Source organism: Suncus etruscus, chromosome 16 (assembly GCF_024139225.1).
Source record: "Suncus etruscus isolate mSunEtr1 chromosome 16, mSunEtr1.pri.cur, whole genome shotgun sequence".
NCBI classification, from domain to species: Eukaryota; Metazoa; Chordata; class Mammalia; order Eulipotyphla; family Soricidae; genus Suncus; species Suncus etruscus.
In genome coordinates this window covers 77,012,251-77,024,644 of record NC_064863.1, presented here as the reverse complement: position 1 = coordinate 77,024,644, position 12,394 = coordinate 77,012,251, and the positions used below count along the sequence as shown (strand labels likewise).

General features: G+C 36.0%; 1 protein-coding gene across 1 annotated transcript; it reads right to left on the bottom strand.

Annotated features, from left to right (window-relative positions):
• Positions 1 to 3,735: 3,735 nt before the first annotated feature.
• On the bottom strand, positions 3,736 to 11,667 carry DMP1 (dentin matrix acidic phosphoprotein 1). Its single transcript, XM_049789887.1, has 3 exons — positions 11,614 to 11,667; positions 11,038 to 11,085; positions 3,736 to 4,971 (listed from the first exon to the last, which is right to left on the bottom strand). Exons 1-3 carry the CDS (start codon positions 11,665 to 11,667, stop codon positions 3,736 to 3,738), a joined length of 1,338 nt encoding a protein of 445 aa, XP_049645844.1.
• Between the last annotated feature and the right edge of the window lie 727 nt (positions 11,668 to 12,394).

Below are 12,394 nucleotides of genomic sequence, written 5' to 3'. Positions count from 1 at the left end.
AGCTGATTTTGGTTTGATCCCCTATAACCAATATGGTACCCCAAACCCTACTAGGAGTGGTCCCTGACTACTACCGGGCATGCTCCCAAAGCAAAAACAAAACAACCCCCCCCCCAGTAGTGATGTTTGAGCACAGAGCCAGGAGTAAGTATGCACCAAAATGTACGCCCAAAATTGGAAATAAGAGGAAGGGCCATAACAGGCCTCTATGAAGGCTTGGTGAGCAAGAGAGTATCAGGATTAAGAAAGACAGAAAGGGGGCCGGGAAGGTGGCGCTAGAGGTAAGGTGTGTGCCTTGCAAGCGCTAGCATAGGATGGACAGTGGTTCTATCCTCAGGAGTCCCATATGGTCCCCCCAAGCCAGGGGCGATTTCTGAGCACATAGCCAGGAGTAACCCCTGAGTGTCAAACAGGTGTGGCCCAAAAACCAAAAAAAAAAAAAAAAAAAAGAAAGAAAGAAAGACAGAAAGAACTATCTTTCTGTCACTGAGAATGAGTTCAGTAATTTTCAGTTGCGCTGTTAATGGAGTTTAGCTTTGTCATTTTTCTACCTTGTGTATTTCTTCCTGTTATTGTTCTGATCTCTTTCTAAACTCTACCTCCTTAAGTATCTAAATTTCCAGAGAAGGGGAATCAGATTAGATTTCAAGCCACCATCATTTTTATTGATACAGTGCCTCTGCCATTGTCCTCCCGCAGTCTCCTGGCTTGCCTCTAGACCAACTGCATTTTGTTGAAGTGAATACTCTACATATTCTCCATGGTGAGCTTTATTGAATATTCAGGACCTGCTTACTTGTGCCTTGGAACCCAGGAGTTCTGAACATGGGGATATTCTTCTTGAAAGGGATTGTGGATTGTGGTTTATGGGACTAGATTATTCCTAGAACCAAAGAACATCAATGTGGGTATATGAGTAGACTACAGCAGAATCTCCTAAAAAAAAATTAGGAATTCTGTGTTTCTTTCCAGGTGTACTTAACTGAGAATCAAAAGCCAAGATAGGATGGGCCAGAGCAATAATATAGTGTTTAGAGCACTTGCCTTGCATGTGGCTGACGTGGGTTTAATCCCTGGCATCCCATATGGTCCCCCAAAATTACCATAACTACAGAGCTAGAAGTAACCTCTCTCACCCCTCCAAAAGAAAAAGTCAGTGTGTGTTTTGGTCTTTGGGAGGAAACACTGCTCTTTAAATGTCAGATTGAATGTGAAGGACTCTTCTTGATCTTTAAATTTAAATTCTTGTAAATTTGCCAAGCAACTGTAATGTTCTGTCGTGGCAATGTGGCTAAAAATATATTTGAAAATAGGAAGTGCTGAGTGAAGCAGGATTCTTCTGTGACAAAAAGTGAATAATTAATTGAGCTGGAAATGGTTTAGAAGTACAGTGCTTGCCTTAATAGCATGGAGCTATCTATGCCTGGAGCTGCCCATATGAGCCAATGCCATCCCAATGGCTCTGACTTTGAGATCCTTGAGCCTCAAGGATCTTTAGAGAGCACTACCATTAAGTGTGCAGACCCTAAGGTACACCACAGCAACCCAAAGTGCACCAATTACATAATCAAGAATGAGTACCCCAGTCACAGCAAAAGCAACACTTACAGCAAGAGAAGGAAGGCGGGAAGGAGGGAGACTTGGGACATTGGTGATGGGAATGTTGCACTGGTGATGGGTGGTGTTCTTTACATGACTGAAACCCAAACACAATCATGTATGTAATCAAGGTGTTTAAAAAAATAAAAAAAAGAGAAGGAAGGTGGGAAAAATATATATTTACTATATAAAAATCTATTGATGTATAAATTATTAATACACATAGATGTATTTTCTTTTCTTTTGTGGCTGCTGTTGCATTTGTCATGACTGATGTGTTCACACTTGAAATCTGTATATGTATATATGTATATTTCATAATATGTTCCCAAAGTTTGATGATCTGAACTGTAAGCAATCAGAACTATAGTTTCCAAAGTTTGACAACCTAAGAGAACACGAGAAATTAATATTAAACCTAATACCATGAACTTTTGGGGTGGTTTTTTGGTTGGTTGGGTTTCTTTTGTTTGTTTGTTTTGGGCCACACCTGGCAGTGCTCAGGGGTAAATCCTGGCTCTGGGCACAGAAATCGTCCCTGGCAGGCTCTAGGATGATATGAATGCAACGGATTGAACTTCATTCCAGCCCAGGTCGGCCATATGCAAGGCAATTACCCTACCGATGTGCTATCACTCCAGCCTCATTGGTGTGGTTTTATATAAAGGTTGAAAGCTTGCATTCTTTCTCCCTCACTGGAAATGAGGATACTTAGTAAAATATCCATAATTTTATCAAGATGCTATATAAATTACAAATCAAATTTTTATAAATAACTTAAATTTTTCCTTGGGCCTCCATCAGAAGGACTTGGGCCCCCATGAGTGGCACCAGGGAGTGGGTCTAAATTTAAATATAACTTAAATTAAAAATTTTATAATATGGGGTTGGAGAGATAGCATGGAGGTAGGGTGTTTGCCTTGTATGCAGAAGCATGGTGGTTTGAATCCCAGCATCCTTTGTGGTCCCCCAAGCCTGCCAGGGGTGATTTCCGAGTGTAGAGCCAGAAGGAACCCCTGAGCACTGCCAGGTGTGACCCAAAAACCAAAATAAAATTTATAATATAACTATTTTTTTCATTTTAAAGAAAAAGCTAACAATTAGATAATAATGTCTTCTCAGAAGAATTATACTTTTGATAAATCAATTTAAATTTAAAATTTTATAATATAACTTTTTTCATTTTAAAGAAAAAGCTAACAATTAGGGAATAATGTCTGTCTTATCAGAAGAATTATACTTTTGATAAATCAATCTTACAATAAGAAATTAGTGCATACTTCTTCTGGAGGTTATTATCTTTATTACAAAACAAATATTTTATGTTGAGGTAACATTTCTGGAAAAAAATCACTTGAATCCATGTGAACAATTTTTCTATATGCAATTAAGTTGAAGATTCCAAATTTCTCATAGACTTATCTTAGTGGAAAATAAAGCTGAAAAATAGTATAAGATTTCTTTAACTAAATTAGTGGTCAGTTGGGACAATATTAATGGCACTTTCACAAAAGATTTTTTTTAAAGAAAATTTGTTTTTTAAAAAAGCATCTCACTATGTCATAATTTGACAGTACAAACCAAATATGTGATCATACAGAATTCACTGTTGCTTATACCAAGAAAAACATAATTTCATATCTTTGATGGAAGATTCCTATGCAGCCTTCTGGTACTAGTGTCTTCTGCTCTGAAGTCGTCCTTGATTCTACAAACAAATTCAGTTCTCTCTTTGGTGATCCCATGTATTTTGTTCCTGTCCAACGAAGTGTAATAAGTCTTTTATCACTTATGCATATTCCTCTTCAGTGCCCTAAATGTATACTTCTCTAGGTTCTTCAGGAGCAAGAAACATTATATTCCCAACATCTAGCATATATGGTATATAACAGAACTGTAACTGTTTGTTAGGTCAATGATGAATAACTATTTTAGCTGCAAAGTTGTAATACACAGCTTTCCTTAATTCTAGTTTCCTTGAGTATGTTCTGCTACTATTCCATGTCCTAGAAACACATATAATGTCCAGCATTAGCCTCTGATTGTCCTTCTGACCAAAACATAAATTATAATTCTAATTTCCTACTCCCCAGTCCCTAAGACTCCTGTATGTAAGAGTCATGTCTTGAGATGATGCTAGTTGCCATCTTGGCAATCATTGTCATCTTTATCCCAGATAGGTTTGTTGTGATAAGCATCAGCTGTTAACTTCCTGCTTTCTCTCTCAGTGTTTTTTGACCAGTCGTCTTCCTCACTACTTGAATTGCTCTCAGTAGAGTTGCTTTCTTCCTTTGATTTGCTGCTGTCCTGAGACTCACTGTCCTCAGACTGGCTTTCTTCACTTGGACTCTCAGCGGAGGTACTTTCAGATTGGAGGCCCTCCTGACTAGAACTGTTCTCCTCTGTGGACTCTGAGCTTTGCTCTGAGTCTTTAGAACTCTCTTGGGAGTCACTGTCAGCCTGTTCTGTGGATGCACTTTCTGAATTTGAGGATGTATTAAAGCTGTTCTCTTCACTAGAATCACTATCTTCCTGTTCTTCTAAGTAGCCAGGAGTGCTATCTGGGTTATCACCCCTAGTCTCACTCGCTACTTCTTCCTGAGACTCACTACTGTCTTCTTGAGACTCACTGCTGGAATCTTCCTTATCCTGACTGTCTTCCTGAGATTCCTGAGATTCTTGGGAGTCACTCTTGCTGTCCTCCCTGGATTGGCTGGGGCTAGATTCTGTGGAGTCGGTGCTTGCTGTAGAATCACTCTGGACTTCCTCCATTGTGTTGCTGTTGTCAAGTTCACTTCTGAAATCTTCCTCCGAAATACGGGATTTTCTAAAGTATTTCCTATTGGAATATTCCATCGACTGAGTATCACCTGAATCCTGGGTGCCTGTATAATCATCATTCCTTCCTTGTGATTCTTTTGATTCAACACTGGCACTGTCCATTCTGCTCTTCTCAGTCATGATGCTATCTGGATCATCACTCAACATTTCCTGAGACTCATCTCCATATCTTCTTTGTTCGAAAGGGCCAGTTCCCCCCCATGGTTCCACACTATCACTGTCACTGTCCTGAGTAGAGTCAACTATGTGAGGCTTGCTATTCAACTTGTCTTCATTGTCATGGTCATTGCTCTCACTGGTGGTATACTGGTGACTGTCTTTCCTGGACTGATTGGTGTCGGCTGAGTCCTCATCACTTCTAGAGTTTCGTCCTTGTTCTTCTTCCTGTGTGGCACCGTTGTCAACATCACCAAAGGTATCATCTCCACTGTCATCTTCATCATCATCTTTCTCATATTTTCTTTGGCTATCTGATCCATGCTCATCATGACCTTCCAGTGACTCGGAATCCTCTCGGGAATCTTCACTTTCCTGAAGTTAGAGTTTAATAAATATGGTCAGTGTTACTCCAAGAACTGGAATTAGGTTGTTAGTATCATTAAGACTCTTTCTACTTCCAGGCCGGTGAGGTGGCGCTAGAGGTAAGTCTGCCTTGCAAGCGGGGTTCAATCCCCCGGCGTCGCATATGGTCCCCCCAAGCCAGAGGCAATTTCTGAGCGCTTAGCCAGGAGTAACCCCTGAGCATCAAATGGGTGTGGCCCAAATAATAATAAAAAAGACTCTTTCTACTTCCTTTGCCTTTTCTCAACCATGGCTACTATAACTGCTCAATGACCTCTCTGCCAGAATTTAAAAGTTAAGAGGAGTTGAATCTTAATTCATTCCAATTTATGTAAACACTATTTAGTCAATGTTGCAAATATTTTTAAAGATTTAGAGAAATCTCAAATTTAATAATAAAAATCACATTGTAAGTATGACTCCAGAAAAAGTCTTAGATAATTGTTTGTGATTAAATAATTGATTTAAAATTTGTCACTCATTAAAGTATTTCGTTTAAAATATATTTTTGAAAATATTGGGTGATTTAAAAATTATCTAAGTATTTCTTTCCAAATCAAATTTGGGAAAAATTGTTTTAGTTCAGGGGGATGATGTCTTTGGATAAAATGAAAATAATCTATCATATGAATAGTATGCATGTCATCCACATCTACATTAAAACTTTATTTACACAAAGCTGTCTAGAGAGAGCTTAGCTAGAAGACTGAAATTTTTGTAATTGCCAATGAAGCTTAATTCTGAGTATGAGATCAGTGGGTTTATTTTTATAAATCAAACAACTGAGTATCCCACACACATAACAAAAAATAATAAATACCCACTCGCTGAGCTCTAGATAAATTTGTCTCTATCGATAATAGAGAGGAGAGTCAGGAGGACCAGTCCATGGTAAGAAGTTTGTTATAAATAGCAGGGAAGTTCATCTTGAACAGAGAAGTAACCACTATAACGATAGAAATGATCACTCAAGACAAAAACCTAGTACTGAAAGGAGATAAAGTGCCATGCACAAAACCCAGTCAGCCACAGTATTTCAAACTACAGTGTCTAAAAGGTATAAAAGGAAAAAGGAGGAGGAGGAGGAAAAGTGGGAGAGGGGAGGGAAGAGGAGGAAGACAGAAGAGGAGGGCAGGGGGGATGAGAGAGAATGTGCACTGGTGAAGGGTGTTGTACTGACTGAAACTCAATCATGAGCTTGTAACTCATGATTTGTTACAAAAACTTTGTAGTTGTGAAAAAAACCCAACGATATTATGAACAATCTTATAATCATGGTGTTCAAATAAAGTATTTGCCTCTGACATACCCTATAAGAGATCATATATGTTTATTTAGTTTTACTTTTCCAAATGTCCCTACTGGTCAAGGTCTGGTTCCATATTAAGAGTACAGAATGATAATATTTTAATGACATTGTGCCCTAGCTGATTATTAACTTTCAATACATCAATAGGCCTAGATCACACCTTTCAATGAGGAACTATGAGCCTAATATGACCCTAATTTCAGAATTCAGAGAACAGTAATGCCATATCACAAAGCCCCAGAAAAGACTATTTCTATGTCTTTGCTTAAAAGTAATTCAAATATTTCTCTTACTAAGACGTTAGTAATCGGGATTTATAACAAAACAACTAATAATAATAATAATAACTAATAATATATCTTTAATTCTGGTTGCATATAAAATGCAATAAGTTAAAACTTCAATGGCAAACCTGATACAAACAGTATTGGAGGCTGCATCTGTTTGAGTTTAGTCAAAATGACAAGATGGCCAAGAAAATAATAGAAGTCTGTCAGAATATTTTTACATGAAAGTCAGTTTTTAAGTAAAGGGACATGAACTAGGTAGTTTATCTCATTTTCAGGGTTCTAGATGGAACTGTTTTAAAGACAGTCATTATATTAAGAAGTTATTCTATTATAAATGCTACCTCTGGGTTGTTCTATTCTCTCCCCCAACAAAATGGTTTGAAGGTGTCAAGAACCAGTAGGCCTAGAAGCTTACATTAGTTTAATCTCCTGTATTTCCTTTTCTAAACTGTTCCAATTATAAGTGCAACATTTTTAGATTAATATGTGAACTATTACTACTCCAACATGGTCTATAACCATTTTTGTGTGTATCTATGTGCCCCTGTGTTTTAAAACTAGGAATGGAATTTAGTTTCACAATGTCTAGAATATGACTGCATGGCAAATATGGAATAAACAGCATTCCCACATTTAAATTCTTCCACTCATTTTTCCCTTCTCTTATACGAATACTTAGCAGGCATAAGCAATGATTAGAAAATATGTATTTAGAGTTTTTCCTAAGTACTTAACTCCCACATTATTTCCTTTCATTTCTATACAGATATAAGTTTAAGCAAGATCTATTTAATTATCTGGGTGGTTGTGGTAAGCTAACACTATTTTTTTTTCTAATGGCTCACTGTTTTGAAGGTTTCTGAGGAAAAAAAACCCGTGATACACATTAACAACTTGTGATTTAGATTTACTACTCTTCAAATAACCTAAGATTCTGAGTTGAGTGATAGTTACTTCATAAGAAGTCAAACAAATGAGACAGTTACCATAGGCAGCTTTGATGTCTGAGTCCAGTAACCCTAAAAAATAAGGAAGGAATTCCAATTATTTCCTTATAGAGGATTGTGTCAGAGCAAATATTTAAATTAATTTACTGTTTTTAATTTTCTTGATTTATTACATTATATAACTAATATTCATAAATAAAAATGTTTGAATGTATGTAACCTGTAAAGCTCTGATGTTAAAAGTCCTGAAATATTGTTATATTTCTGTTACTTTACTAACAAAAATATACACATATATACATATATATACCTTCCTTGAAACTTATACAATGTTTACAAAAATGTAACATGGGTAAAACAATTTGGAACTCAAAGTCCAGGTTTTATGATTTGTCTTAATTATCTCACTGGTTTTTATTTTAACCCTAACAACTGGTATTAGCTTTAGTATTGAAAGTTAAATAGTTCCGGGATACATTAAGTCTATGACAAATGAACATGAGGGATCAGTTCATGTAAATTTGGGTAATTCACTTCATCAGTTGATCAGTATCTTACACCTGAGTTTTAAAAACTAAGCATCTATATTTATTGCAGCACTATTTACAATAACCAGACTGAAAACAATCAAGATGCCCTTCAACAGATGAATGGCTAAAGAAATTGTGGTACATATACACAATGGAATATTATGCAGCTGCCAGGATATTTGAAGGTATGAAATTTTTCTATACATGGATGCACATGGAATCTATTATGCTGAGTGAAATAAGTCAGAGAGAGAGAAATAGACACTCATCTATGGGGTTTAAGAAAAATGAGAGATTTTTGCAATAATTCTCAGAGACAAAAAAGAGGAGGCTGGAAGGTCCAGCTCATCTATGAAGCTCACCACAAAGAGTGAGTGCAGTTAGAGAAATAAGTACACTGACAACTATCATAATGTGAATGAATGAGGGAAGTAGAAAGCCTGTCTCAAATACAGGTTGGGGGTGGAGAGGAGGGAGATTTGGGACATTGGTGATGGGAATGTTGCACTGGTGAAGATGAGTGTACTTTATATGACTGAAACCCAACAATCATATTTGTAATCAAGGTGTTTAAATAAAGATATTAAAAAATAAATAAGATGGAAGAGAAAAAAGAAAGAAAATCTCAAAAAAATAGCATCTTCTGTTCTGATTCCAGTATTTCAATAAGTATGAAAGCACAAGCCTATAGATTCAGCAACTTGAAGGTTAATTAATGTGATTTAAAAAATACTAGAGAAAAGATTCATTTTGAAAAAATATCTAATTAATAAAATTCAATTGTAGACAAAATTGAATTAAGAAAGCCATTAAACCTTTAGTTTAATTTAATTATCTGGGTGGCTGTGATAAACTAACACAATTTTCTTCTAATGAGTCATTATTTTGAAGATTCCTGAGAATAAAATCATGATACATATTAACAACTGGTGATTTACATTTACTACTCTTCAAATAACCTAAGATTATGAGTTGAGTATATGAGTTGAGTCACCTAAGATCATCAGATTCAAAACAAATGCTAATTCTAAGTCATAGCTATGACTTGCTTTACTTCTTTTCTTTTTTCCTTCTTTCTGTCTTGCTTAATATTTCTTTCATGTTACCACATCTGTCTCTTGCTCAGGTATCACTTTTTACAGGGTTCGAGGGACACTATACCATGCCACAATCTAATTAGTTTGGTTGCAAACTGGGTCAGTTGCATGCTAGGAAAATGTTTTATTCTGTACTGTCGCTTTAGCCCCATCAATTTCTAATCTTACAAGAACACATAACTGATTTCTGTTGCCCTTTCCCCTTAAAACTTCATTCTCTTCTCAAGCACAACAATGTCCCCAAATTCCATATGACTCATGCTCATAGGTGTGAGTATCCAAAGGGCAAAAGTAGAGCAGGAAAGAGCTACTATCAACATGTCTTCTAAAAGAAGCAGTTCTAGGATAGGTACTAGGAGTGTTATTTCTTCTTGGAGGAAGACACCCTAGACAAGGCAAACACAATGGAGAACTGTATTCCAGACAATTATCACCGGAATTAAGGGGTGCAAAGAAACAAAACATTGTATTTTTCTCATGCTAAGGCTAGACTTGCAAAAACACAGCATGTTGTTGCACTCTTTGAGTTTTTAATTGAATGCCAGGGATGACATACAATGATTGCTTTTAAAAATGTAGCCAACCATTGGCTAGAGAGACTTTTCATAGGGTAGGGTGCTTTTCTTGCACATGGCCCATCCTAGTTAAATCTTTAGCTTCCTCAAGCTCTTGCTTGAGAAATGTAATTTCTGAATGCAAAGCCAGGAATTATTCCTGAGCACCTTCAGGTGTGGCCCCAAACAGACAAAATAATAATAAAAATAAAATAAGATAGTTAATGCAACAACATTAGTGATAAAAATTTATACAACAAACCCTGGAATGTCTAGTGGTCCCTCAGGCAGAAATGGTTTCTTACCTCAGACTCCTCCACTACTAGCCATCACCAAAACTTGGGCCCATCCTTTTTAAGAGTAAATTAGGTAATTAGGTAATAAAAAATTAGGTAATAAAACACTTTGATTTAGAGTAAGATTTTAACCTTTACTTGTAGTTCCAGTATTACACATTTACTGACCTTCTATTTTAGATCTACCTCCTTTCTAAGTGCAAGGAAGAATATGAAGAACATGAATTAGGAAATCCTAATGACCTGGGTTCAAAGTATGGCTTACTAATTATTAGCTATATAAACTAAAAGACTAGATTATTCTCTGGGTCAGCTGTACAAATATTTTTTTAATATTTTCTCACTCATTGAGTTGTAGCGAAGAAACAGTTAATACACAAAAACTAAATATTTAGTTACTCAAAGTCAACACTCGGTAAATAATAGTTTTCATTTTGAAGACTAGTTCTTCTCATTCTTCTTCCTTTTCTCTTCAAGATTTGCCATCCTGTCCACCATTTTATCCTGCCTGCCATTTCTTTTGGGGAGGATGGGGAACACACCCGGTGATACTCAGGGGTTACTCCTGGCTATGCTCTCAGAAATTGCTTCTGGCTTGGGGAACCGTATGGGACCCCGGGGGAATCAAATCATCCATCCTAGGCTAGCGCCAGCAAAGCAGATGCCTTACCACTCCACGCCACTGCTCCGACCCCTCACATGCCATTTCTGTCAGGAATTAGCCTCCTGCTAACCAAATTCCAGTCCTTCATGAGCAATCTTGTTGAATGTCACCTTTACCCCATGCACATGCATTATGAAATATATCTAAATGAAAATTTTGCTTTCCTCATCCATACACTATTCAGTTAGAATTAAAGCATTGCATGTACTAAATTTTCTTATATAAATTAGAAATGATAGCATACCTATATGTTAATTTATTATATTTGAATCAATATCAACTCAAACATTTGCATTGCAATTAATTTGCTGTAATGACAATATATTAAATAAATTTTATTTCTACTCACCATCAACTCCTCAGAGCTCTCATAGTTAGATTTTCTGTACTTGGCTACCTAGAAAATTCAGTACATATGATCACCCTAAAGAAAATGTCTAAAGCATTTAACAGGCTTAAGAGAAGTAGTAGTCGGGTATTCTAAAGCACTGTTAACACCTTACATGTTTAGGATATGTAGTGGTCAAGGTTTAGTATGCTTTAGTGTCATTCAGAGACCTTGTTAAAATATAGACTTCTGTTCCTCATTTCTAAAGAGTCTTGCTCAGTTAGCCTGAGTAAAATCCAAGAAATTAGTTTTTAACAAAGTCCTCATTGATGCAGACACAACTAGTATGAGAATGACACTTTGAGGACCACTGCTAATATGAAAGAAAAATGAGAATCATGATGTGATAAATGACAATTGAGTAGAATATGGATTAAACTTGAATACTATTTTAAAGAGAATGGATTCCTAAACAACTATTATTTTTATCTAACTTGAATATACAATTACTTTACTTTGTAGCCCATAAAATTGTAACATTTTAGTTATAAAAGTTCTGTTTGTTTTTTTATAGACCCCCCCCATCTTCATACTTACTGGAAAAGCACAAGACAGTGTCCAAAGAGATATAAACAGGATACAGGTCTTCATAGCCAGGTGTCTCATCTCTACCTGAAATGAAAGATAAGTGTTTTTCTCCATATTAAAGAACTATATACACATCATATTTCTAGCAGTCTCTTTCTACTAAAAAATATTTAGCTCAGCTTATTCATTCAAATATTTCTCAATGGAAAATAGATAAATAAAATTGAAGTTATAATGAACTATTATTTACATATTCAAGAAAATGTTTTGATTGAGATGTGGTTCAGCAACAAAACAGTCACCTTGTATGCCTGAGGAAACAACCTTGTGTTTAGTTCCCAGCATTATAAAAGCATAACAAAAAAGAAGATAAACCTATGCTTTTGGAAATCAAGGAACTTCTAAAAATATTGTTTTTACATAAATATAATGCTGTATTATATGTGCTAAAGAAACCTTGAAAGCATTGTGAATAAAAGAAACTAGACACAAAAGACAACCTATATTTATTATTTTTTTTCATAGATGTCGAAAGTAAATCTTTAAATAGAAAGTAGGTAAATCTTCCCAAGAAGGTGAATCATTAGTGATAATATGTAAATAGTGTATTTTGAGGATTATGAAAGTATTTTGCAACTCATTTTGGTGAATTTGTCAGGGGAGGCACTTGAGGTGCTGACAGGCTTCTCCTGGCTCCATCAGTAACTCTCAGGAATTGCTGCTGGTAATTCAAGGAGCCATATGAGATGCCAGGGATTAAAATTTGTCCAGTCACGTTTATGGCAAGCAT

What these genes read in the sequence shown, in the direction of transcription:
- DMP1 (XM_049789887.1), bottom strand. Translation starts at nt 11,667, where the DNA reads ATGAAGACCTGTATCCTGTTTATATCTCTTTGGACACTGTCTTGTGCT. An exon ending in CACTGTCTTGTGCTTTTCCA is followed by an intron (nt 11,086 to 11,613) that starts GTAAGTATGAAG and finishes TGAATTTTCTAG; the next exon opens with GTAGCCAAGTACAGAAAATC. An exon ending in AGAGCTCTGAGGAGTTGATG is followed by an intron (nt 4,972 to 11,037) that starts GTGAGTAGAAAT and finishes CTCTAACTTCAG; the next exon opens with GAAAGTGAAGATTCCCGAGA.